The sequence below is a fragment of the Abrus precatorius genome, unplaced genomic scaffold (genome assembly GCF_003935025.1).
Source record: "Abrus precatorius isolate BTA unplaced genomic scaffold, Abrus_2018 Scaffold11, whole genome shotgun sequence".
NCBI classification, from domain to species: domain Eukaryota; kingdom Viridiplantae; phylum Streptophyta; class Magnoliopsida; order Fabales; family Fabaceae; genus Abrus; species Abrus precatorius.
The window spans coordinates 7,018,317-7,042,468 of record NW_020874303.1 but is presented as its reverse complement, the minus strand read 5'-3'; the positions used below and the strand labels follow the sequence as shown (position 1 = coordinate 7,042,468).

The following is a 24,152-nucleotide window of genomic DNA, read 5'->3' as shown; positions in this document are numbered from 1 at the left end:
TAGTTATTTGTCACTACAATCTCATATAATATTACCACAATTTATATTGTTCATCTTATAACTACCAACCACATTAATTTTATAGTATCCAAAATATAATAGATCCTATGACATCTCCAACAAAGAGGTAAGTTTGATAACTAATTTGCTTAAAATTAGCATATCTTTAAATTGACTTATGAAATTCAAAACATATTATTCCTTGAACACCAAAATCACCAAAGAATAAATAAATAGAAAATACAATTCTGGTCATGGGTAAGTGTACTCGTCGAAAAGTAATAAAGGGTTTTCAAAAAGAGTTTACAAGTTATCGTCCCACAAAAATTATTTTCAAGTATCAAGAATACCTTGATTCGATTATTTAAACGCAAAGGAGGTGTGATGAATTAAAAACAAGACTTAATATTAGCAATTAATTAAAGAAGACAATAATGCAACGTATGAGAGAAATCAATTGGGATTAGCCTAGGACTTATGGTTTCACCTATTATACTTCTTTATGTTCTGATTATTTTAATCCCGCTATTGGTATCCGAATATTTGTCAACCACTCATACTAGTTCTATTAACACCCAATGATCATGCAATGTTAATATTCTTTTCCCTGAGTAATATCCTCTAATGATCATGTGAGGCAAATGGTCGAAAAAGCATAAAAATCCTATAAATTTGTTAATTCAAGAAAGAGAGGAATTAGGTGTGATTATCCTAACCCCTTATCTCGTTTTATCCTATAATTCTATTAATTACATGTGGTATGATCGTCTACGATATAACTAATTATGAAATGCTAAGGGTAATCAATTCTTAACATAAACAATATGATTCAATAGGATAAAAGTCAAATATTAAAGGAAAATCAATAACGATATTAAAAGTAAAAAACACACAAAGTGTGCTATAGAATCCATTATAGTCTTAGATATGGATTTAGTTACTCATGATGAAATAAACAACCAAAAACATAATAAATCAATCCATAAAACACTAGGGAGAATTCAAATAAGAGAAACCCAAAAGGGAAAAAGATGAAAAGAGTTCTCATTCTCCAAAGGTGCTCGATCACTCGCTTGGACTTTAAAGGGATTCGTCGTCTTTACCAATGATCTCTAATAACTCTCAATTGTAAAGTGAGTCAATGATCTCTAATATATTAAAATATGAACTTATCAAATCCCTATGCCGAGTTAAGGTAACAATCCAAGTAGTAGTAAGGTGATAAAAATTACAATGGGCAAATGACACCTTAAAAGAAACTAAACTTTTTTAGAGTAATGACAACCTCTTAAGATAAAGATTAATATCTTCAAGCTCATGAGAACACGTAGGACAAGAGTTTGAAGAAATAAGACCACAATGATTATGCAAAGTATTAGTGGGCAAAGATCCATGACCAATAAGGAAAATTAAAAATTAAACTTTCTCTATTACTAACAATTTCTAGACCTAATCAAGATTTAAAAGTGGTAAAGGGTTGGATCTCAAATTGTTGAGTCAAGTATAAGTTGTCTTTACATAATAAGTTTCTTTTGTACTTCTTCAATACTAGTGGTCTTCAATAATTTTGTCTATTGCTCAAGAAGTTGGTGCATATGTCTTTGATGTGTTGTGAAATATAGGTGGTAAACCGTTTCAATTTTCAAGCCCTACAAACAAACAACTCACTAACTTCGAGGTTTGTATATAAGATGTGAATAAAATCAACTAAGTTAGCAATTGGGACAAGTCAAGTCCATCCATATTACTATATTGAAGAAGAACCATAGTTTAGCTGGAACTTGAAACTTTTTCAAAATGCTATAGACTTATAGATGCTTTTCCAAACATCAGATTATTTTAGGTCTGGTTGAATATCTTATAATGAATTGTCTTCATATATTTAGCCTTTATAATTTAAACTCATAATTTGAGTTTATCCTACAAAATATCTTACTCCAATTTACCTACAAGAGAGGTATTAACCATTCACATATCACGAACACCTAAGCTCTCCCTATTTCACAGGAGAGATAATTTTGTCCTAACTAACTGGATGAATTTCAATATCTAAACTATTAGAAAACTAAATAAAATCTCTAACTACCTTATTGATATAGTAACAAATAGAGGTAACCACTAAATTTACATGAGATAAATAGAATAAAAGTTTAGACAAATCTTGCTAAGCAAAGTTTACTAGTTCTGTCAAGTAGTTTCCTTTCCATGTTGTCACATTTTTGTAAATTTTCTTTAGTAAATGAGTAAAAGTTGTTCCTTGGTCAATGGAAAGACAAAGTATATTTTCAAATATGAAAAAAATTGAATGAAAGTGAGATCATAAAAAATATCACGCTTTAAAGTTGATTTTAAAGCGTGATATTAAAGCCAGAAACATCACAAAATTTTTGCACCACGGTTATAATAGTTTAGACCTAAGTGTTTTTAGCTTTAAAAAGAAATAGAAAAAACATTGTCAACAAATAAAAGATATTGGACTTGAGTATTTTTAGCTTTACAAAAAAGAAAAATCTTTGTCAATAAATAAAAAATAAGTGATGTTATGGTGACTCCTAAACATATGAAAACCTATTTAGTTATATAATAAAAGATGAAAAATTCATGTAATAAAAATTGTCTTTTCATCTATATTAAATAAAAAATAGTTGTACTAATTTTATAATTATATTAATACACATTAAAAATAATTTAATAATATACAAAACAAAAATTTGTAAGTTGTGCACATTTTTTTATTTTTAAATATATTTAAATTTTTAATAGATATTTTTATTATTCAATATATTAAATTAATTAATAAAGCATTTAAATTAAGATAATAAATGAAATTTAATTTTAATTAATTGATAAATATTATATTGATAATTAATGTTCTTATATTAATTAAAAATTTTGAACAATTGAAATAAAAAATAAATATGTCTAAAACGTACTAAGCAATTATTAAAATATTTTATTTTTTCAAAAAATTAGTACTATTTCTATACTACTCAATATTTTTACTCAATTTAAGATGTCAATTATGTTAATACATATTGAATAATAATATAAACTAATAATTTTAATATTTTAATATAATTTAATGATACTTTTATTTAAATATATTTTAATTTTAATACACATTTTTATCAGCAACATTTCATGGTCATTTTATGGTCATTTTTATCAGCAATATTTTAATTAATACTTTTTCTTTCTGCTGTCAACATTTTATGGTCATTTTTTTTATCTTTATAAATAATCAATTTCAATAAAATTTATTAAATTAATTTATAGCTAAACAATTGTTTTCATTTTTAACATTGTATATTATTATTGTAAAATTTTTATATACAATCAATTCTAGGAAAAAAAATTTAAATACAATTCAGAGCTAATAATTATGAATAAATTATAATTTAAATATTTTAAGTAATATAAAACACTAAATAATTATTTGTAGAGAATTTCATCAAACAGAGACCCAAATCATCTACCACTTGATTATTTACATCATAAAACTTCTTACTAAAATTAAATTTCTCATTTCCTTGAAAAATAATTAAAAGCAAATTGTATACAATATAGCCCTTAAAATAACATTGTCAACAAAATAAACAGCAACCGAGATTAGCGATTACTGTGAGACTGTGAGTTACTTATTTTCCAACCATATTTACAACAATTAGTGAACCGATTTGTAGCTATTAAACAATAAATAATGACTCAAATAGTAACTATCGTATAAATAATTTGATTTGCATTGCGGTCACTGATTTAATTTTAATTAGCAACAACAAAATTGGTTACAAAATAAATTTTTACAACCAACATTTAATAATTTGTCATCAGTTAATTCAGTTGCTAAATTGATAATTAAGTCAACAATATCTCTAGCCATCAACTCTTTGATACTACAAATAACAAATAAAAGGGTAGTATTTGTGGAAATTAGAAAGTCCTTCTGCCATCATGGAATAGTCCTCCATATCCAGCCATGCTAGAGCTCCCTATGGAGCTGCCATCAACATTTAATTCAATCATTGATATAATACTCATATGAAAATAATAATTTCATTCCATTTAATTCATTTTCATGTTTTCTTTTTTTTACAAACTCGCATCTTTGATTCATTATCTAACCCTATAACTTTTATTTTAGATATTTTTAATATCTTGTTATACTAAATCTATAATTTTATTTATTTTATCAATTTATATTTATCATTATCTCTATTTTTATGAAAGTGATCCCCTTAATTTCATATTTTAATAAATTAAGTAAAACGAACAGCATCTTGAATTAAATTACATTTTTTTATTTTTTAAAATATTGATTATATTTAATATATTTTTTGAATGAATTATGATGATAAAAACAATTTAAACAATTTTATGCAATTAATTAAATATTAACAAAAAAATATAATTACTTAAATTAATGTTTTAAAAAATTACTGTCATCAATATATTAATTATTTTATTACAATCAATTAATAAATATATTATCCACCTGTACACATGATTCATGATTCTTAATTTTTAAACAAGAACATTTCTAAGTATTATTTTTTTATTTTAATTTTAATTTATATTTTCATTTTTAAAAATTTTGTAGGCGATTCCTAAACTTCTAGTTTTATTTTAATTTGGTCTTTTATTTTTTTATTTTTTTATTTTGATTACTTAACTTGTATAAAGTTTCAAGTAAGTATTTATTTCGTAAAAAACATTAACCATGTTAAAAATGCATATTTTATCTTCCTTAACTCTAAATTGTGGATCATGAATGTCTTAGTTTCTTTTGTGAAAGAAGGAAAGCTTGTGAGAAAAAAATAATTGTGCCATTGAGCTTCAAGAGGCTTCCTCAAACTCTACGAAAGTTGAGGCCAATGAATACACTTTCTCAACCAAATCTTGCAAGTTTAAAAGGAATGTTTGTTGAATTTGTAAAAAAGACGCATCATTAAACATTTAGGAAGTGCTTAATTGTTTGCCACCTTCGTAGAGTCTATTGAAGACTCGTTTGAAACCAAGACATTTGTTGCATGGCATTTATTTGGTCTTTGGCATAATTCACGTACATTGCATGGCATGACAAGAGGTTAGGAAAAAAAAGAAAAAAGGAAGGAACAAAAAGATTTGTTGAAATAAATTATATTTTTCTGTAATTCACAGGAGAAAATAGATGAATACTAAATTTTTAACAAATTTAAGTTTTTTTTTAATTATTTTGGTGAAAACACTCATGTAAGTTATTTTTATAAGAATAATTTTTAACGAACGTGAGCGAATTTTTATAAGCATTTGAAAGTTATTTTTCGTTTTCAATAGCTGCAGTGCGGCTCTTCCTTCGCCTAAAAAAGAGGAACCACTGCTCCCGACATCGCCAGCACAAGATCATCACCGGTGTTCCTTAAGCAAAAATTTACTTTTTAACTAAATTCACTTAAGTTAAATTTTTTGGCTTAAACTAAAATCATGTTTGTTAAATTTTGCTTAAACAAATTTTTTCACTTAAGTTAAAATACACTGCGCTCCCTGCATTTTCCGCCAACCCTACAGAGAATCTGGATCCATTTGCCACATCTCCAATGCCCAAAATCCCACCTACAATGAGCGTTTCAAGAACCCCTCACGTGGCGGTGGCGGAACATATGACGTGGGTGTGAAAGTATGTTATTTAAATTATAGTTTTAGAAAAAAAAATCTTAGAATATGTTATTTAATTTTCATTTTGAAAATAAATTTTTATTTTAAAAAAAAAGTAAAAACAAACATTTGGGGCATGAAAATCTGAATTTAGTTTTTAATAGTCCGAAAAGTTGTACACCTCAGAATCTTAATTCACGTATTGACATCTCAATTTTTTTAAGAAACAAACTGTAACAGAATTATTGGTTACAAAGGGCCGGTTTATAATTATATTATACCTATTATTTTGTTTCAAATCACACACTTCATCTTCAATGGATAACTTCTCAGACAAAGAAAAGGAGCACAAGAACATGAGTTCAGAAGAGGGTCGTGATCTTCTTGCTCTCTCCCTCTCAAACAATCAATCAACGCTTTCCTCCTCAACCTCAACGTCTGCAAAAATTTCGTCCCGTTCTCGTGGCAATCGCCGTTCAACAGAGCAAAAAGGCAAAATCATAACTCCACCATTCCCATGGGCGAAGGACCAGCGAGCCACCGTGTACAGCAGCAAAGAGCTCTTGCAAAAGAATATCTTCACCATCACTGGAATGGTGCACTGCAAGAGTTGCGAGAGGAAGTTCGAATTGGGGTTTGATCTTCAGGAGAAACTCATTGAACTGCGCCAGTTTATTCAGAGGAACAAAGCCACAATGCACGACAGGGCACCCAGAGTGTGGGTGAGTCCTGTTCTACCCAAGTGTGAGTTTTGTGGAGAAGAAAACAGCGCTAAGCCCTTCTTTGGAGACACCAAAAAGAAAGCCATTAATTGGCTCTTCCTGCTGTTGGGTCAAATGCTTGGATGTTGCACGCTTAATCAGTTGAAATATTTTTGCAAGCACAATCGAAGGCACCGAACTGGTGCCAAGGATCGTCTTCTTTATTCTACGTATGTTCAACTCTGCAAGCAGCTCGCTCCTGAATGGTTTCCTTGATCATTTAAGTTAGTGCTTTCAAAACAACAAAAATATCTAACCACGAAAACGAAAAAAAAAACAAAAAAAGAAAAAAAGAAATATATATGTGTGTGTGTCTTGGTAGGTGCATGCATGTATGTTTATGTTTTCTTAGTGAATTTGTTTATGAACATTATGGTAGGTCGTGACAACGGTTTCTGCCATTTCGTTTTGGAATTTGCACGTTAGTTTTCCATTTGTAATTGTCTTTCTGTGTTTTGTTGTTTGTTTATTTGTTTCTAGGACTGGTCCCTGTTATCGTTTTTCTATTTATGAATAATAAAGGCATATTAGTAAAATAACTGCGCCTTCATCTCTTCTTTTGACTGTTATATGTAATATATTTCTTGGTGGAGAGTTAATAGGCATTTTTTTATTATAGTTTTGGCCAATTCAAACTCTTTTCGCGTATTGCATGAAGACTCCTATAATGGCTCCATTGTTGATGACTACTCAATCTATATTCCTGTGGTAGATTGTCCATTTACCTGGTTAGTTTGTAGGCATTCACCCCCCACCTATTTACCTGTTGTTTAGTCAGAATAGACACTTGTTTCATCCAGAAAATTAGTAAATTTACCCGTGTATAATAACAACATTAACAAATATAGAACAAATTTTAATTAAATTAGAAACAATTATCTTAAATGATGTCACCTGTTCTATATAATAGAAATCGATTAAAACTCACTTTGTAAAATACTTCCGGTTCAATCATGTCCAACATGTAAAAAGTCTAATAAAATCATTAAATATCATTTATCATAATTTTCTTTTTGTTAGCGACCAAATCTGGATAGTTCGAGTTACAATAGCTTAACGAGTCCAGTGCCGTCGCTGTTGCCAGGATAGGTTGGGATGAGGAAGTGCTGATGCTTGTGTGCGAGATGCAGAGAATCAAACCTTTACCATTGATGCTGTATCGATATACGATTAATGAAAAGTGATAATCAAGTATAACATTATACGGGTTTGCTAATAATAAAGGCCCAGTTAATGGTTCATGAAAGAAAATGGACTTCGAATTTCATCCTGAAAAATAACATATCATTGCAAAATATAAATTGGTGCAATTATTTTTCATTAGTATAAACTCATTGAATAAATACATCAAACATAAGTATTGTTTTTTTCATTTGTTTCATCCATTTGTATATAAATTTTCTTATTCTTTTGAAACTTGGAAGAGCAAAGACCCAAAGCAAAAAGATAAAGATGCAGCAGTTAAACTCTTTGCTTTACATATGACAGATGCCTATGAATTTCATCATAAATAAAGCAGTGAAATTGTAGGGTTTTTTGCCTGTGTAGGGTTAAATCAAAGACATTTTATCCGTATGGGGTTGTTTGATGAAAAATTTCCTGGCTAGGGTGATTTGTGAGTGTCGTAAAAATTGTTGGCGACACATGATCAAGTATCGGCTGAAAGAATACCGACACAGGTGCCAGACCCGACTTCTGAGAGCGATTACTTTCAAACCACTCTCAAAAGTCCATTTAAGACAAAAAATATTATTATAAGGTTAATAAAATATAAAATGACTTTCAAACCGCTCTCTTAAATGACTTTTGAGAGCGGTTCAATTCGAACCGCTCTCTTAAATAGACTTTTGATTATTTTCCTATTTTTCTCTTTCCCTTTTTTTTATTTTTTTACATGCATAAAATTGTAATTTATTATTATTGATTAAAATCATTTAAATAACTACAAACTTTTTAAAATATTCAAATGTCTAAATTAATATTGATTTAATATTTTTATTTTCAGTCATTTATATTTTAAAATAATATTTTCAATTTTATTTAACTTACATTGCTTATATATTCATCTTTATTTCACTTAATTCCTTATATTTGACTCTAATTTTTTTTAATTAATCTAATTTATAATTATTTGATGCATAACTATATTTTAATCTTTCACAATTTTAATTTATTTACTATTTCTTATTTATGTGACATAATATTTGTTGAAATATTATTACAAATTTAACAACTGTAGATTCTTATAATATAAATTTATTAATTAATGTTTTTCATTCTTATTATTTCAATTTTATTTTTTTATTCATAATTTTATATTTTATTAACTTTATAATAATAATCACACATAATTTTTCTTCATATATTTATTCAATTTAATTCTTTTATATTTCTTATTTAATTATTTTTTACATAAGTAACAAGAAAATTATATATTTTAATTTAACTATTTTTTTATTTTCCTATTTTTCTATTTTTCTATATTCCTATTTTTCTATATTCCTATTTTCTTATCTTTTACATGCATAACAAAATCACTATAAATATAAATTTTTACTAACCTCATTTTAGAGAGCGGTTCAATTCGAACCGCTCTCAAAAGTCATTTAAGAGAGCGGTTAAATTCGAACCGCTCTCAAAAGTTCATTTTAGAGAGCAGTTCAAATTGAACTGCTCTCTTAAATAGACTTTTGAGAGCGGTTTGAAAGTAACCGCACTCAGAAGTTGGGTCTGGCACCTGTGTCGGCATTCTTTCAGCCGATACTTGATCATGTGTCGCCAACATTTTTTACGACACTCACAAATCACCCTAGCCAGAGAATTTTTCGTCAAACAACTCCATACGGATAAAATATCTTTGATTTAACCCTACACAGTCAAACAACCCGAAATTGTATTTTGTCACTATTTGCTTGCTGAACCATAGTATCCTCGCTAAATATTGGGTTGCACTATTGACAAATGATGTGTACGGACATATTGGGTTGCACTATGACAAATGATGTCTACGCGATAAAAGTTTATTATAATCAACTTTCGTAAGTGAAGTAAAATATATTATAATTGACATAATTTACTTTTATAAAATTTCATAAGTAAAACGATTTTGACTTTTTACTTAGCTTGACATTATTAGAATTGAAAATATTTTATACTAAAGTCAATTTTAATTGACATTATTATATAAAAAACAGGACATACACTTAAATGAATTAGCTTTAAAATATATACCTAATATGTAATTTATTTTATTTTATTTTTTAGAAAACTCAAAAGATTGAGAACAAACATAGTTAACAGAATAGGGGAGTTTACAATAACTAGTCTCAATAACTCGGATGTTGAAGTGATAAGATGCAGTGATGTCTATTGCGATATGATTAACTGGAGTATTATTATTTATTTCAAACGGAAAAGATGAAGATGCTGTCTATTATGATTTCTAAAGTAACAACATTTGAAAAAAAAAATTGAAGATGGATATGTTAAATTGAATTAAAAAAAATTGAGAATATGGTTTGCCAATGCAAAAATGAAATGTACAAATGATTGAAGTAGGACGGGTTTTAACCATTTTAATAAATTTTAAAACTTTTATATTTTTATTTTAGGTTTATCTCTTATAAAATTAACTTTCTCAAATCCTTATTATGTACATTTAATCACTATGTTGTATTGACAGACAGGCTCATATATCATATTTTAACCATGGAAAAAAAATATAACTATTAAAATTAAAAAATAGTCATAGTCAAACAACAAGAGGTATTAAAATTAAAACAAAAAGTATCACAAATAATTGAACTCTATTAAATAATCAATATATTTAGAGAAAAGTTTTTTTAAAATATTAATATTTTATTAAACATAAATTTAGAGTACAAAAAGTATTCTAACTCGTTACACTATTAATAATATATGTCAACTACTATTAATTTAATTAACAATTAATCTTTTTTGAAAGTCTTTTCAAAATACATATTTTAAGTATTTGGCTAAAACTTAGATCTTTCATATAATTATTTTTCATAAATTTAGATCGAGCCATGACTTAGAATTAGAATTGTGTTTCTTTTTTTTTACCTTGTGAATTACACTCTTAACATTAATTCACATTACAACATTAACAATATATGTCTACAATCATTAATTCAATTCACAATCAATCTTTTTTGAAGGCCCTTCCAAGATACATATTTCAATATTTGGTCCAAGTTTTGATCCTTTCACAAAATTGTTTCTCATAAATTTAGATTGAACTCGTAAGAGTTAGAATAGTGTTTCTTTTTTTTTACCTTGCAAAGTACACTCCTAATATTAATTCTTTTCTATACTATTATCTCAATAACAACATTAGATTGAAAGTAATCTACTTATTAACTCAATATTTAGAAGAAAGTTTCGATGGTATAATAATTATATCTCAAGCAAGATAATCTCTTGTGGAGAATCTAAACAATATAAGATCATTAATATATTTGAATCATTATTTTACATTATTTAAATATATTTTGGTCATTAATATATTTATCCATACTTAAAATTACTACAAAATTTTAATTATCTCAATTAGTCGAGCACAAATTATTTACCACTTAATTCTTTAGGATCGTAAATCTTCTTACTAAAATCAAATTTCTCATTTTTTTGAAAATTAAATAAAAGTAAGAGTATTCAATATTAGGATTTAAAATAACTCTATAAATCATTCTTCTTATCCCTAAGAAACAATCATCAAATTGTTCATAAAAGATAAACAGCAATAGAGATTAACGATCATTGTGATTTACTTACTTTTCAACTATATTTACATCTAGTAGGAAAAAAAATTTATAACTACTAAACAAATAAATGAAGACTCAAATAGTAACTACCATATAAATAATTTGATTTCCATTGCGGTCACTAATTTAATTTTACTTAGCAACAACTATTAACTTAATTAGTTACAAAATAGAGCCAACATCTTAATATATAATTTGTCACCAGTTAATTCATTTGTTAAAACACTATTTAATAAAACAATTAAAATCTATTTTTTACTAATTTTTTAATTGCTAATTGAATTTTTTGGCTATATTGATTTAGAAAATAAATAGAAATGCCTAATACCGAAGAAACTTCAATCATTGATATAATACTCATCTGAAAATAGTACTTAATTTCATTCCATTTAATTCATTTTTATGTTTTTTTTTTTTACAAACTCGGATATTTTATTCATTTTCTAACATATAACTTTTATTTTTAGATATTTTTAATATCTTGTTATAATAAATCTATAAATTTATTTATTTTAGCAATTTATAATTATCATTATATCTTTTTTTATGAAAGTGTTAATTTTAATTTCATATTTTAATAAGTTAATTAAAACAAAAAGTATGTTGAATTAAATTACATTTTTTATTTTTAAAAATATTAATTATATTTAATATTGTGTTGAATGAATCATGATGATTAAAAAAAGTAAGTAATTTGATATATAACTTAAACAATTTTATGAAATTAATTAAATATTTAAAACAATATGTAATTACTTAAATTAATGTTTTCAAAAATTAATATCATCAACTTATTAAGTATTTTCTGACAATCAATTAATAAATATATAATCCATATCTACATAATTTACGATTCTTAATTCTTAAACAAAAACATTTTTAAGTACTTATTTTTTTATAAATTTAAATATATAATTTTTTTAAAAAAATTGTAGGTTAGATTAGTAGATTGATCCCATAACTTTTAATTTTATTTCAATTTAATCTTTTAACTTCTTCTTTTCTTTTTCATATTCTAGTCTCTTAACTTATAAAAATATTTCAATAATTTTTTTTTCTATCAAAAAGTGTTGAATCATTAAAAATTCATTATTTATCTTTGTCGTCTTTGCAAAGTGAAAACACAATATAATCTAACAAATTATTAAATTATCTTTTTTTTTATTTTCTTTTTTCATTACTATTGTGAAAAAATGGAAACTTACTAACCACAAAGAAGAAGATAACTTTATCATTAACATATAAATGAGCCTTCCTAAAACTTTACAAATGTGACACGCTAATGAAAACACTTTGAAGGTCAGTGCCACAATGTTCTTCTTCATGGCCACCACTATATTTCTATTGTTCCATAAAAGAATCAAGACATTGACCTATATTCAGCCTTTGATATGGTTCAGGAGCAGTAGAATAACATGGATGAAAGGTAAAAGAAAAAAGAAAAAAGAAAAAAAAAGGCAATTACAAAAATTACCGGAATATATTATATTTTGTAATTTTTGTGGAAGTTAACAAAGAAAAAGAAAATAAATAGTGAATATTTAATGAAGTTAATATTTTTTTGTGAAAAAATATTTATTTAAAATAATTTTATAAGTTAATAGACTAGAATAAAAAAAATATTTAGTCAAATTGAAACAAAATCAAAAATTAAAAAACCAATTTACTAATTTAGTCAAATTTGTATCTTTAATTTAATTTTATCTAACATAATAAAATATTTATTATTAATAATTAAGATATTTTAATTTTTAATTTATAAAATTTATTATTTTAAAAATATTTATAAAATATATTTTTAATTTTAATTTAATAAAAACCGTACAATATACACAAAAAGAAAAAATACATTGACCCAATTCAACATCGATTTTGACTGAAGTGAAAAAATTGACTACCTATATATATAGCAATTTAATTATACCCATATTGATATAGTACGTAAAGTCCCTACATATAGCACTCGAAATCTCAAGAAAGCTAATTACTTAATAACCTAAAATTATATTTTGGAAGAACAAGATAGTGCTTAATCTAGGTGAGTCCACGACGCGAGAATTGATAAAATTCTAAACACTCAGTTTGACACTTAGTTAATGCATAATCAAATTCAAATAAAGAGATAATAATAATTTATCTATTATATTTGTAAGGTAATTTTTACATTATCTTATAAATTAAGTGTGCTTTGTCCTCACACGTAGAATATTTATCATATTTAATTTTATATTAATAAATAGTAAAATTAATAATTTATTTAAAAAATAATTAAATATTTTTAAATTTCTAAGATATTAAGAGAATCAAAGTTAAGTTTATGAGTACAATACCGTGGCTAGAAATAAAAATAAGATAAGTTTTGCATGAATAAATTTAATTTATTTAATAATTTTAAATTTTAAGTTTGATATATTATATATTATAAACTTTTTATTAAGTTTAACTTATTTTTTAAAAAAAATATTTTAATTTAATAGTCTTTTTTATACCAAGACTTTTAATTATTAAATTTTTTTATAAATAAATTATTAATTGAATTTGTTATGATTGACCATTCACAAATACAAGTACAACATTTACTCTAAATTGGAGGAAGATTTTTTGGGTAACCTAAAATATTGAAAAAAAAAATACAAAATGATGGATAAGACAAACTAATAATATACGTGTTTAAGACAGTGTAAATATAAATCAGTTACATAAATCAAATTAAATATCACACAAAAAATTTTATTAAAGAAGAAGAATATTCATTTTAATTTAGTAATTATAGTAACAATACTCTTCACCTCTAACAAAAATATTAAAATTTTTAATTTAATATTTATTCATTTTAAATTTTAATTTATTTAATATAATATTATATTATAATTTATATTAAATTATTTAATATATTTTTATAAATTTTAAATAGATTATTCTAACAAATTTTATAAACTTTATTTTAAATTTAAATCTAATATAGTCAATTAATTAAATTTTTTAAGAAATTTAAATTAAATGAAGAACTTACCCATTTTCATCCTTGCCGCAGCAAATAGCTATATGTACTTCCAACGGCTAAATCTCTGTAACAATCTCTATTCAATTAAAGGCAACACATACGTTACTCCTCAACTTGCTGACATGGAAATTCCTACATACATCTCTCAGTTCATCTCAGATATACATTAGTTACTACACATGTTAGTCGCTTTGGAATAGTATCCATCATCCTAAAATTATATAATATATTAAAATAATAATAAAAACTTACTATCAATCAATATATAGTCAACACTACTGATTACATGATAAAAATAAATACTAAATAAAAAATTAATTTAAAAATTTTTATTTTAAAAATTTATTTAAAAAGTATATTATTTAAATAAAAAGCTATCTAAACAGGTATTATGATTTGATTAATTATTTATAGGAGGTTTATGAAATTCTTAAATTAGGAAGGTTCCAGATAAATTTCTTTACTTAAAATTATAGTTTAAAAAAATAAAAGACTTAGAATGTGTTATTTAATTTTTATTTTTAAAAACAATGATAAAAACAAAGATTTGGTGCTTGAAAACCCGACTTTAGTTTTTAGTCGTCCGAAACGTTGTACAGCTCAAAATTCTAAAACAAACTTGTAACAGACTTGTTGATTCACTAACACGGGTATATAACAGAGAGAGAGTTATAATTATGTTATCTCCATTGTAATCCCAATTGTTTTGTTTCAAATCACACACTACGTCCTTGGTCATTCCTCAGACAAAGAAAAGGAGTACCAGAACATGAGTTCCGAAGAGGGTCGTGATCTTCTTGCTCTCTCTCTCTCAAACAATCAACCAACGCTTTCCTCCTCAACCTCAACGTCTGCAACAACTCCGTCCCGTTCTCGTGGCAATCGCCGTTCAACAGAGGAGAAAAGCAAAACCATAACTCCACCATTCCCATGGGCGAAGGACCAGCGAGCAACCGTGCACAGCCTCAAAGAGCTCTTGCAAAAGAATATCTTCACCATCACTGGAATGGTGCAGTGCAAGAGTTGCGAGACGAAGTTCGAACTGGGGTTTGATCTTCAGGAGAAACTCATTGAACTGTTCCAGTTTATTCAGAGGAACAAAGCCACAATGCTCGATAGGGCACCCAGAGTGTGGATGAGTCCTGTTCTACCCAAGTGTGAGTTTTGTGGAGAAGAAAACAGCGCTAAGCCCTTCTTTGGAGACACCAAAAAGAAAGCCATTAATTGGCTCTTCCTGCTGTTGGGTCAAATGCTTGGATGTTGCACGCTTAATCAGTTGAAATATTTTTGCAAGCACAATCGAAGGCACCGAACTGGTGCCAAAGATCGTCTTCTTTATTCTACGTATGTTGAACTCTGCAAGCAGCTTGCTCCTGAATGGTTTCTTTGATCATTTAAGGTAGTGCTTTCAAAACAACAAAAATATCTAACCACGAAAACAGAAAGAAAAAAAAAACCGAAAAAAAACAAAAAAAGAAATATATGTGTGTGTGTCTTGGTAGGTGCATGCATGCATGTTTATGTTTTCTTAGTGAATTTGTTTATGAACATTATGGTAGGTCGTGACTCCGGTTTCTGCCATTTCGTTTTGGAATTTGCACGTTAGTTTTCCATTTGTAATTGTCTTTCTGTGTTTTGTTGTTTGTTTATTTGTTTCTAGGACTGGTCCCTGTTATCGTTTTTCTATTTATGAATAATAAAGGCATATTAGTAAAATAACTGCGCCTTCATCTCTTCTTTTGACTGTTATATGTAATATATTTCTTGGTGGAGAGTTAATAGGCATTTTTTTATTATAGTTTTGGCCAATTCAAACTCTTTTCGCGTATTGCATGAAGACTCCTATAATGGCTCCATTGTTGATGACTACTCAATCTATATTCCTGTGGTAGATTGTCCATTTACCTGGTTAGTTTGTAGGCATTCACCCCCCACCTATTTACCTGTTGTTTAGTCAGAATAGACACTTGTTTCATCCAGAAAATTAGTAAATTTACCCGTGTATAATAACAACATTAACAAATATCAGAGAACAAATTTTAATTAGAAACAATTACGGGAGACTTTTTTTAGTTATAAAGAGATAGGGGACTTTTACAAAAATAAAATAAATTACATACTACGTATATCTCTTAAATAACTTCACCTGTTCTATATAATAGAAATCGATTAAAACTCACTTTAGTGTAAAATACTTCCGGTTTAATCATGTCAAACATGTAAAAAGTCTAATAAAATCATTAAATATCATTTATCATAATTTTTTTGTTAGCGAGCAAATCTGGGTGGTTCGAGTTACAACAGCGTGCGAGTCCAGTGCCGTCCCTGTTGTAAGGATAGGTTGGGATGAGGAAGCGCTGATGCTTGAATGCGAAATGCAGAGAAGCAAAACTTTACCATTGATGCTGTATCCATATATGGTTAATGAAAAGTGTAACCATGTATAACATTATACGGGTTTGCTAATAATAAAGGCTCAGTTAATAGTTCATAAAGAAAATGGACTTCAAATTTCATCCTGAAAAATAACATATCATTGCAAAAGATAAATTAGTGCAATTGTTTTTCATTAGTATATGTTCACTGAATAAATACATCAAACGAAGTATTGTGTTTTTCATTTGTTTCATCCATTTGTATATGGATTTTGTTATTCCTTTGAAACTTGGAAGAGCAAAGACCAACAAAGCAAGAAGATGAAGATGAATCAGTTAAACGCTTTGCTTTACATATGATAGATGCCTGTGAAGTCCATTATAAATAAAGCAGTTAAATTGTATTTTGTTACTGTGTGCATGCTGAAACATATTGTGTCCTCGCTACATTGGATTGCACTATGACACATGATGTACGACTAGAAGTTATTTTAATCGACTTTTGTAAGCAAATTAAGATATATTATAATTGAAATAATTTACTTCTATAAAACGTTAACATTATTAGAATTGAAAGTATTGTGTAATAAAGTCAAACTAAATTGACTTCTATTATATTAAAAATTGACACACGTAAACGAATTAGCCTTAAAATATATACATAATATATAATTTATTTTATTTTATTTTTGTAAAACACTCAAAAGATTGAGAGCATAGTTAACAGGACAGGGGAGTTTACAATAACTAGTCTCAATAACTCGGATGTTGAAGTGATAAGATGCTGTGATGTCTGTTACGATATGATTAACTGGAGTATTATTATTTATTTCAAATGGAAAAGATGAAGATGCTGTCTATTATGATTTCTAAAGTAACAACATTTGAAAAAAAAAATTTGAAGATGGATATGTTAAATTGAATTAAAAAAAAATTGAGAATAAGGTTTGCCAATGCAAAAATGAAATGTACAAAAATAGAAATGCCTAATACCGAAGAAACTTCAATCACTGATATAATATTCATCTAAAAATGGTAATTTCATTCCATTTAATTTTTAGTTTAATAATTCCTACTTACATCTCACAGTCCAACTCCTCCACAAATACAATAACATAGTTTTGCCTGATGTCCATGACATGTAATAACTTAAAACTATAGTTTAATAATAATAATAAGACTTAAAAGTAGCATTTAATTTAAAGACAGAAACATTAAGACAAAGACAAAAGGCATGCGTATTATATTTTGTTAGTATTTAACACAAAAAATAGAGACACAAAAAAAATTAAAATCTTAAATTCGAAACATAAAAAAAACCCTAAAAAAACACGCGAACATAAATTCAAAAAATATCAATGTATCTTCTAAAAAGAAGATACTGTGTCTTAAATCCGGAGAGATTATATTTATGAAGACTAAATTATTTCTAATAATTTTACAAAATTATATATACTTGTATTTTGTCTCTTACATCTAAACATAATATAATATAAGACGCAATATACAATATTTTATCTTCGCTATAATATAAAACGCAAACGCAATACACAATATTTTGTTTCATACATTTAAACATAATATAATATAAAATACAGTACATAATATTTTATTTTTATTGTAATATAAGACGCAATGCACAATATTTTATCTCACTTCTAAATATAGTTCGCTCTCTATCATTCGTTTTGTAAGTGTCACTGTCTCCGTTCCATTGCATATAAACGCTACCAAACTCTGAAGAATAAATAAGTCACATGCACGGAACTGAGAGAATGATAAAAAAATGTGTCCAATTATCTACTAATACGTGCGGTAGCACCAAAACTTGGTCTGTAGTCGCAGGAAAATAAACCAATTTGCAACGAAACTGGTTCGTTAATTAAACCAGAATACTATATTTATATCTCCAATATAATCCCAACAACCAAATCCCTTCTCCTTCTTTATTATTATTTTGTTTCAAATCACACACTCTTTGGTTTTAACGAATAACTTCTCAGATAAAAAAGAGCACAAAAATTATCATCTCATCTTGTCCAACACTTCCGGTCACGACACATGTTAGAGTTAATTTCTCTAAAATAATAATAAAAACTTACTATTATTCGTACATAAACCATATTATTGATGACATGAAAAAAATAAACACTAAATAAACTAGCAAAAAAAAATACTAAATAAGAAATTAATTTTTAAAAAATTATTTAAATAAAAAAAACTGTCGAACAAAGTATTATAATTTGATTGATTATTTATGGGAGGGTTCTCAAATCCTGAATTAGGATAATTTCAAATAAATCTCTTGACTTAAAATTATAATTTAGAAAAAAAAATAGAAGAATTAGAGTATGTTATTTAATTTTTGTTTTAAAAATAATTTTTTATTTTAATAAACAACTGTAGAAACAAAGATTAGTGCTTGGAAACACGAATTCAGTTTTTAGTCGTCCGAAAAGTTGTATACCTTAAAATTCTCATTTCATAAACAGACACGTCCACATATCAGATTTTAAAGGGATTCTAATTTATTTTATAAACAAACTTGTAACAGAGAGATAATTATAATTTTATTATCTATATCTCCAATATAATCCCAACAACAAAACCCCTTCTCCTTCTCTACTGTTATTTTGTTTCAATCACACACTTCATCTTTGGTCTCTTCTCAGACAAAGGAAAAGGAGCACAAGAACATGAGTTCAGAAGAGGGTCGCGATCTTCTTGCTCTCTCTCTCAAAAACAATCAACCAACGCTTTTCTCCTCAACGTCTGCAAAAACTTCGTCCCATTCTCGTGGCAATCGCCGTTCAACAGAGAAAAAAAGCAAAACCATAACTCCACCATTCCCATGGGCGAAGGACCAGCGAGCAACCGTGCACAGCCGCAAAGAGCTCTTGCAAAAGAATATCTTCACCATCACTGGAATGGTGCACTGCAAGAGTTGCGAGAGGAAGTTCGAATTGGGGTTTGATCTTCAGGAGAAACTCATTGAACTGTTCCAGTTTATTCAGAGGAACAAAGCCACAATGCACGATAGGGCACCCAGAGTGTGGGTGAATCCTATTCTACCCAAGTGTGAGCTTTGTGGTCAAGAAAACAGCGCTAAGCCCTTCTTTGGAGACACCAAAAAGAAAGCCATTAATTGGCTCTTCCTGCTGTTGGGTCAAATGCTTGGATGTTGCACGCTTAATCAGTTGAAATATTTTTGCAAGCACAATCGAAGGCACCGAACTGGTGCTAAAGATCGTCTTCTTTATTCTACGTATGTTGAACTCTGCAAGCAGCTTGCTCCTGAATGATTTCTTTGATCTTTTAAGTTATTCCTTTCGAAACAACAAAAATATCTAACCAAGAAAACGAAAAAAAACAAAAAAAGAAATATATGTGCGTGTGTGCCTTGGTAGGTGCATGCATGCATGTTTATGTTTTCTTAGTCAATTTGTTTATGAACATTCTGGTAGGTCGTGACTACGGTTTCTGCCATTTCGTTTTGGAATTTGCATATTAGTTTTCCATTTGTAATTGTCTTTCTGTGTTTTGTTGTTTGTTTGTTCGTTTGATTTTAGGAATGCTCCCTGTTATCGTTTTTCTATTTATGAATAATAAAGGTATATTAGTAAAATAACTGCGCCCTTCTTTTGACTGTTATATGTAATTTATTTCTTGGCGGAGAGTTAATAGGCATTTTTTAATTATAGTTTTGGCCAATTCAAACTCTTTTCGCGTATTGCATGAAGACTCCTATAATGGCTCCATTGTTGATGACTACTCAATCTATATTCCTGTGGTAGATTGTCCATTTACCTGGTTAGTTTGTAGGCATTCACCCCCACCTATTTACCTGTTGTTTAGTTAGAATAGTACACTTGTTTCATCCAGAAAATTAGTAAATTTACCCGTGTATAATAACAACATTAACAAATATTCAAGTACAAATTTTAAATGAGAAACAAATATTCATGGGTAAATAAAATACAGACGGGCTCGTCTGACATAATTTAAAGATGAAAAAAAAACGTTACTATTGAAATTTAAAAAAGAGTCATCGTTAAACAACAATCGATATCAAAATTGGAACAAAGCACACATGATTGAACTTGATTGACTAATCATTATATTTGGAGGAAAGTTTTGATGGTATAATTAATAATCCTATCTCGAGCAAGATTATCTCTTGCAGAGTGTCTAAACAATATAGGATCAGTATGTTTGAATCAATATTTTACACTGTTTCTATTACTTTCCAAGACTCGAAATTCTTATCCATGGAATAACAATATCACCATATTTGTTCAATAAAATACTGCCGCCTACGAGACTATTTCTTGATATGTTAACAGTATTTCAATCCTTTCTTTCAAAGATACGTGGAAATAGAATGGCTTTCAAAGTCAAAAGCTCTTCCTTTAACATCATCACCTTTCTTTGAACGTGTCTTGATTTTTCCTCGTGAGAGATAGTGATTGCACTACACAGGTATGGATACACTTAGCCCGCTGCAGGGATACAAAACTTTTGGACTTAAAAAGAATGGAGGAATGCTGCATGAGATTCAGATTAGACTCCAGCCATTACTACGATTGGACCACTATATTTATAGTCACCATTTTTATAATCCGGCAAAATTGAAATGAAAGGATCTTCATTCTCTAAACGGAAAATTGTAGCTAACATTAAACGGTATTGTCCACCCAATCATGGATTGATGGCTCCTAGCTTAATCTGAACAAACGTGATCAAACTGCTTGTGATAATATTATTCGAGATTTAGTCTTGCTCTAGTTTAATGGCAGAACTGTGGAGTGTATACTATGGTTACAACTTGTAGTGAAAAAAAATCTAGAAAAATATCATTAGAGGTAAACTCTCGAGTAACTCTTTGCCTGGAACTTGGTTGTCTTGATCATTACTCATGATTACAAATTCTGCAAGATATTAGTCCCTATGGATGAAAGTAATATGCATAGAACTATAATCGGAGAGAAGAAAATCATGTTGCAGATGTTTTGGCTTTACGTGATCATGATCTGATATTTCAATGTATTATTTTTTTAATATTTTTTCTTTCTTTCTTTCATTTCTATTTTGGTTTATTCTTTTATCAGTATTGATAGGGATTGTCGTAGTTGGCCTTTTCGGCTTCTTTTCCTTGTGTTCACCAAAAAAATATTTTACACTAGTTTTTATCAATTTTATTTTATAAAAAATTATTAATTAAAATATATCTAATAAACATAATTCTAGAAAGTTAATTTGGAAGGAATCAATTTCCTAACATATCTTTAAAAAGACCAAAAAAAACCTGATAAAAAAAGGAATAAATTTTAGAACTTTGACCAATTATTATGTTATTGCATTTTAATCCACATATCATTGAAGACTAATAAATTTCTTTGTTAAGAGTCTCATCTCGAATTAGAAACGAGAGAGAAAGACGTAATAACTAAAGAAGAGTCATCGTGTAATTTGATAAACACGGGTATAGATTTATTATCATTATTTCCTTTATTCTATCATCATATATAGCATTCTTTGAAATATATATATATATATATATATATATATATATATATATATATATATATCATTTGATATATTCGGAAAAAATGGGAATATATTAAGAATTCCTCACTTTTCATATAAAAATACGAATAAGAATTATTAATTTTTGTTTTGTGTTGTATAATTTTATAAGAGATTAATAAAGTGATAGAATTTCAAATGTCGAACACTTAGGAGTTTTTATCTATTTCAACTAGCACGCAGACCCAAAGGAGAAGAATTTCGAGAGAAAAAGATAGAATAAATACTTCAATGAAAGAAAAGAACCGAATCTTTAAAGCAGTTCTATAAAAGAATTGTCTACATGTGTTGCAAACAACATCTGGCCTTGATTTAAAGCTATTAAATGGTTAAAAACTAAACCAGTTGTTAAAACCCTTTCAATTAAGAAGAAAAAGGCTTGCATTTTGGCCTTCATGTTTTGACGTAATATTCCCTTCTCACTGTTTTTTTTATTTTAATTTGATTACATTTGTTTACTTATGCAAAAAAAAATAATGAAAAACACTTGAATTGATATTTTCTTCCATTTTAACTATTTTTAAAAACCTTTTAAAGAACTAAAGAAGGTTTTGAAGGAAACGTTCAACAATCTGTGGCATTATATATTATTATTATTATTTAAAAGATTTTGGTAGGACATTGAAAGTGTGTTACAGCAGTTTGTTATTTTCTTATTTAGGGTGAGTACTGGTTACTTACAATCATTTTTGAACTTTGAGGGTCAAATATCATCAAAACCAATCTAAACATTACGAGACCTATCTTTTATTAAGCAAGTTATATTATAAAATTAATTTGTAATTTATTTAAGAGCTTGTGTTTTATTGATTAGTTAATAAAGTTGTAAAGTTAATTGGTAAGTATAGAATAAAAAAGTTTGTAACTATTAAAAGCTTAATTTAAAGTAACATTTAACTTTTATCGGTTAACTACTAATATTTCTATTATATTTTTATTTTCAATTAAAAAAAATCACGCGTTATACAATTAAAACATCACGCGTGTACATTGATATCATTATCTTTTGTTCTCTTTATCTTCGTACCATTTTCATTCCTTATTCTTCTTTCTATTTTTTTAAGTGTTTCCCTATTCCTTTTGTCCAAATCTATTTTATATTAAAAAAAGCATATAGTTTGAAATATTTTTTGTTTAAATATATATATATAAATTATTTTTCTATATAGTTACTTAATTAATTGATCATAAACAAATAAAATAAATAATTAATTTAAATATTACATTAATATAATATTATATCTTTTTAAGTTATTTAACAGAGAGAGATCAGCTAGTTGCATTGCACAGCTAGTTTGTTACACAATTTAATTCTATAATTTTAAAAAAAATTATTCTGTCTAAACAAAAGATCTAAGAATCTTAACTTAATGATAATTAAATTGATGTAATTTAATTTCTTAAAATTTATAATAACTCTACCCAGAATACAAAAAGTGTAAAATCCTTCTATTTGCATTTGACAATAGACATGACAAATGTTACATGACACGGAATGTATGTAAATAAGTCTTAATAAACATGCAACGTTAGCATGCAATAGGCTTGACTTGATGTTAACATACTCCAGTGCAATATTAACGCACAAAACATGGCATCATCGTGCCAAAGTTGACATTCAAAATACGGTGACACTACATTAAAATAATATTTCCTTTAATATTCTTGTAATATCAACTTTTCAATCATCAATATGCCTAGTTTAACAGATTTTTATTATATTTCAAAAAAAGTAAATGAGAAAAAACTAACTATCCAGGAAAAATGTTATATAATTGTAAAATAAATAAATACTTTTATAGATATGGATAGATAGATGCCAATATCTTTTCAAGGTGTTAATTTGTAACTTTTTATTTTAAGATAGTTTTATTAAGATTTTTATTTTTTTATAGTCACTTATTTGATTTTTAAGTAGAATTTGCATTTATTTATTTATTTTTGTTTTACTAGCAAAAGTTCTCATGTTTAAACAATGCGAGGTTGGGTACTTAGACATTGAAGACTTATG

The 24,152-nt window shown here is 27.2% G+C and overlaps 3 protein-coding genes across 3 annotated transcripts; all 3 read left to right on the top strand.

The window, feature by feature from the left end:
* Positions 1–5,948: 5,948 nt before the first annotated feature.
* LOC113855550 lies at positions 5,949–6,608 on the top strand. The gene has a single exon (XM_027487189.1). The coding sequence runs from the start codon at positions 5,949–5,951 to the stop codon at positions 6,606–6,608; it is 660 nt and encodes a 219-aa protein (XP_027342990.1).
* An 8,341-nt stretch (positions 6,609–14,949) lies between these two features.
* Positions 14,950–15,570, top strand: LOC113855549. The gene has a single exon (XM_027487188.1). It carries the CDS (start codon positions 14,950–14,952, stop codon positions 15,568–15,570), a length of 621 nt encoding a protein of 206 aa, XP_027342989.1.
* A 3,681-nt stretch (positions 15,571–19,251) lies between these two features.
* Positions 19,252–19,857, top strand: LOC113855548. The gene has a single exon (XM_027487187.1). It carries the CDS (start codon positions 19,252–19,254, stop codon positions 19,855–19,857), a length of 606 nt encoding a protein of 201 aa, XP_027342988.1.
* Positions 19,858–24,152: the final 4,295 nt, after the last annotated feature.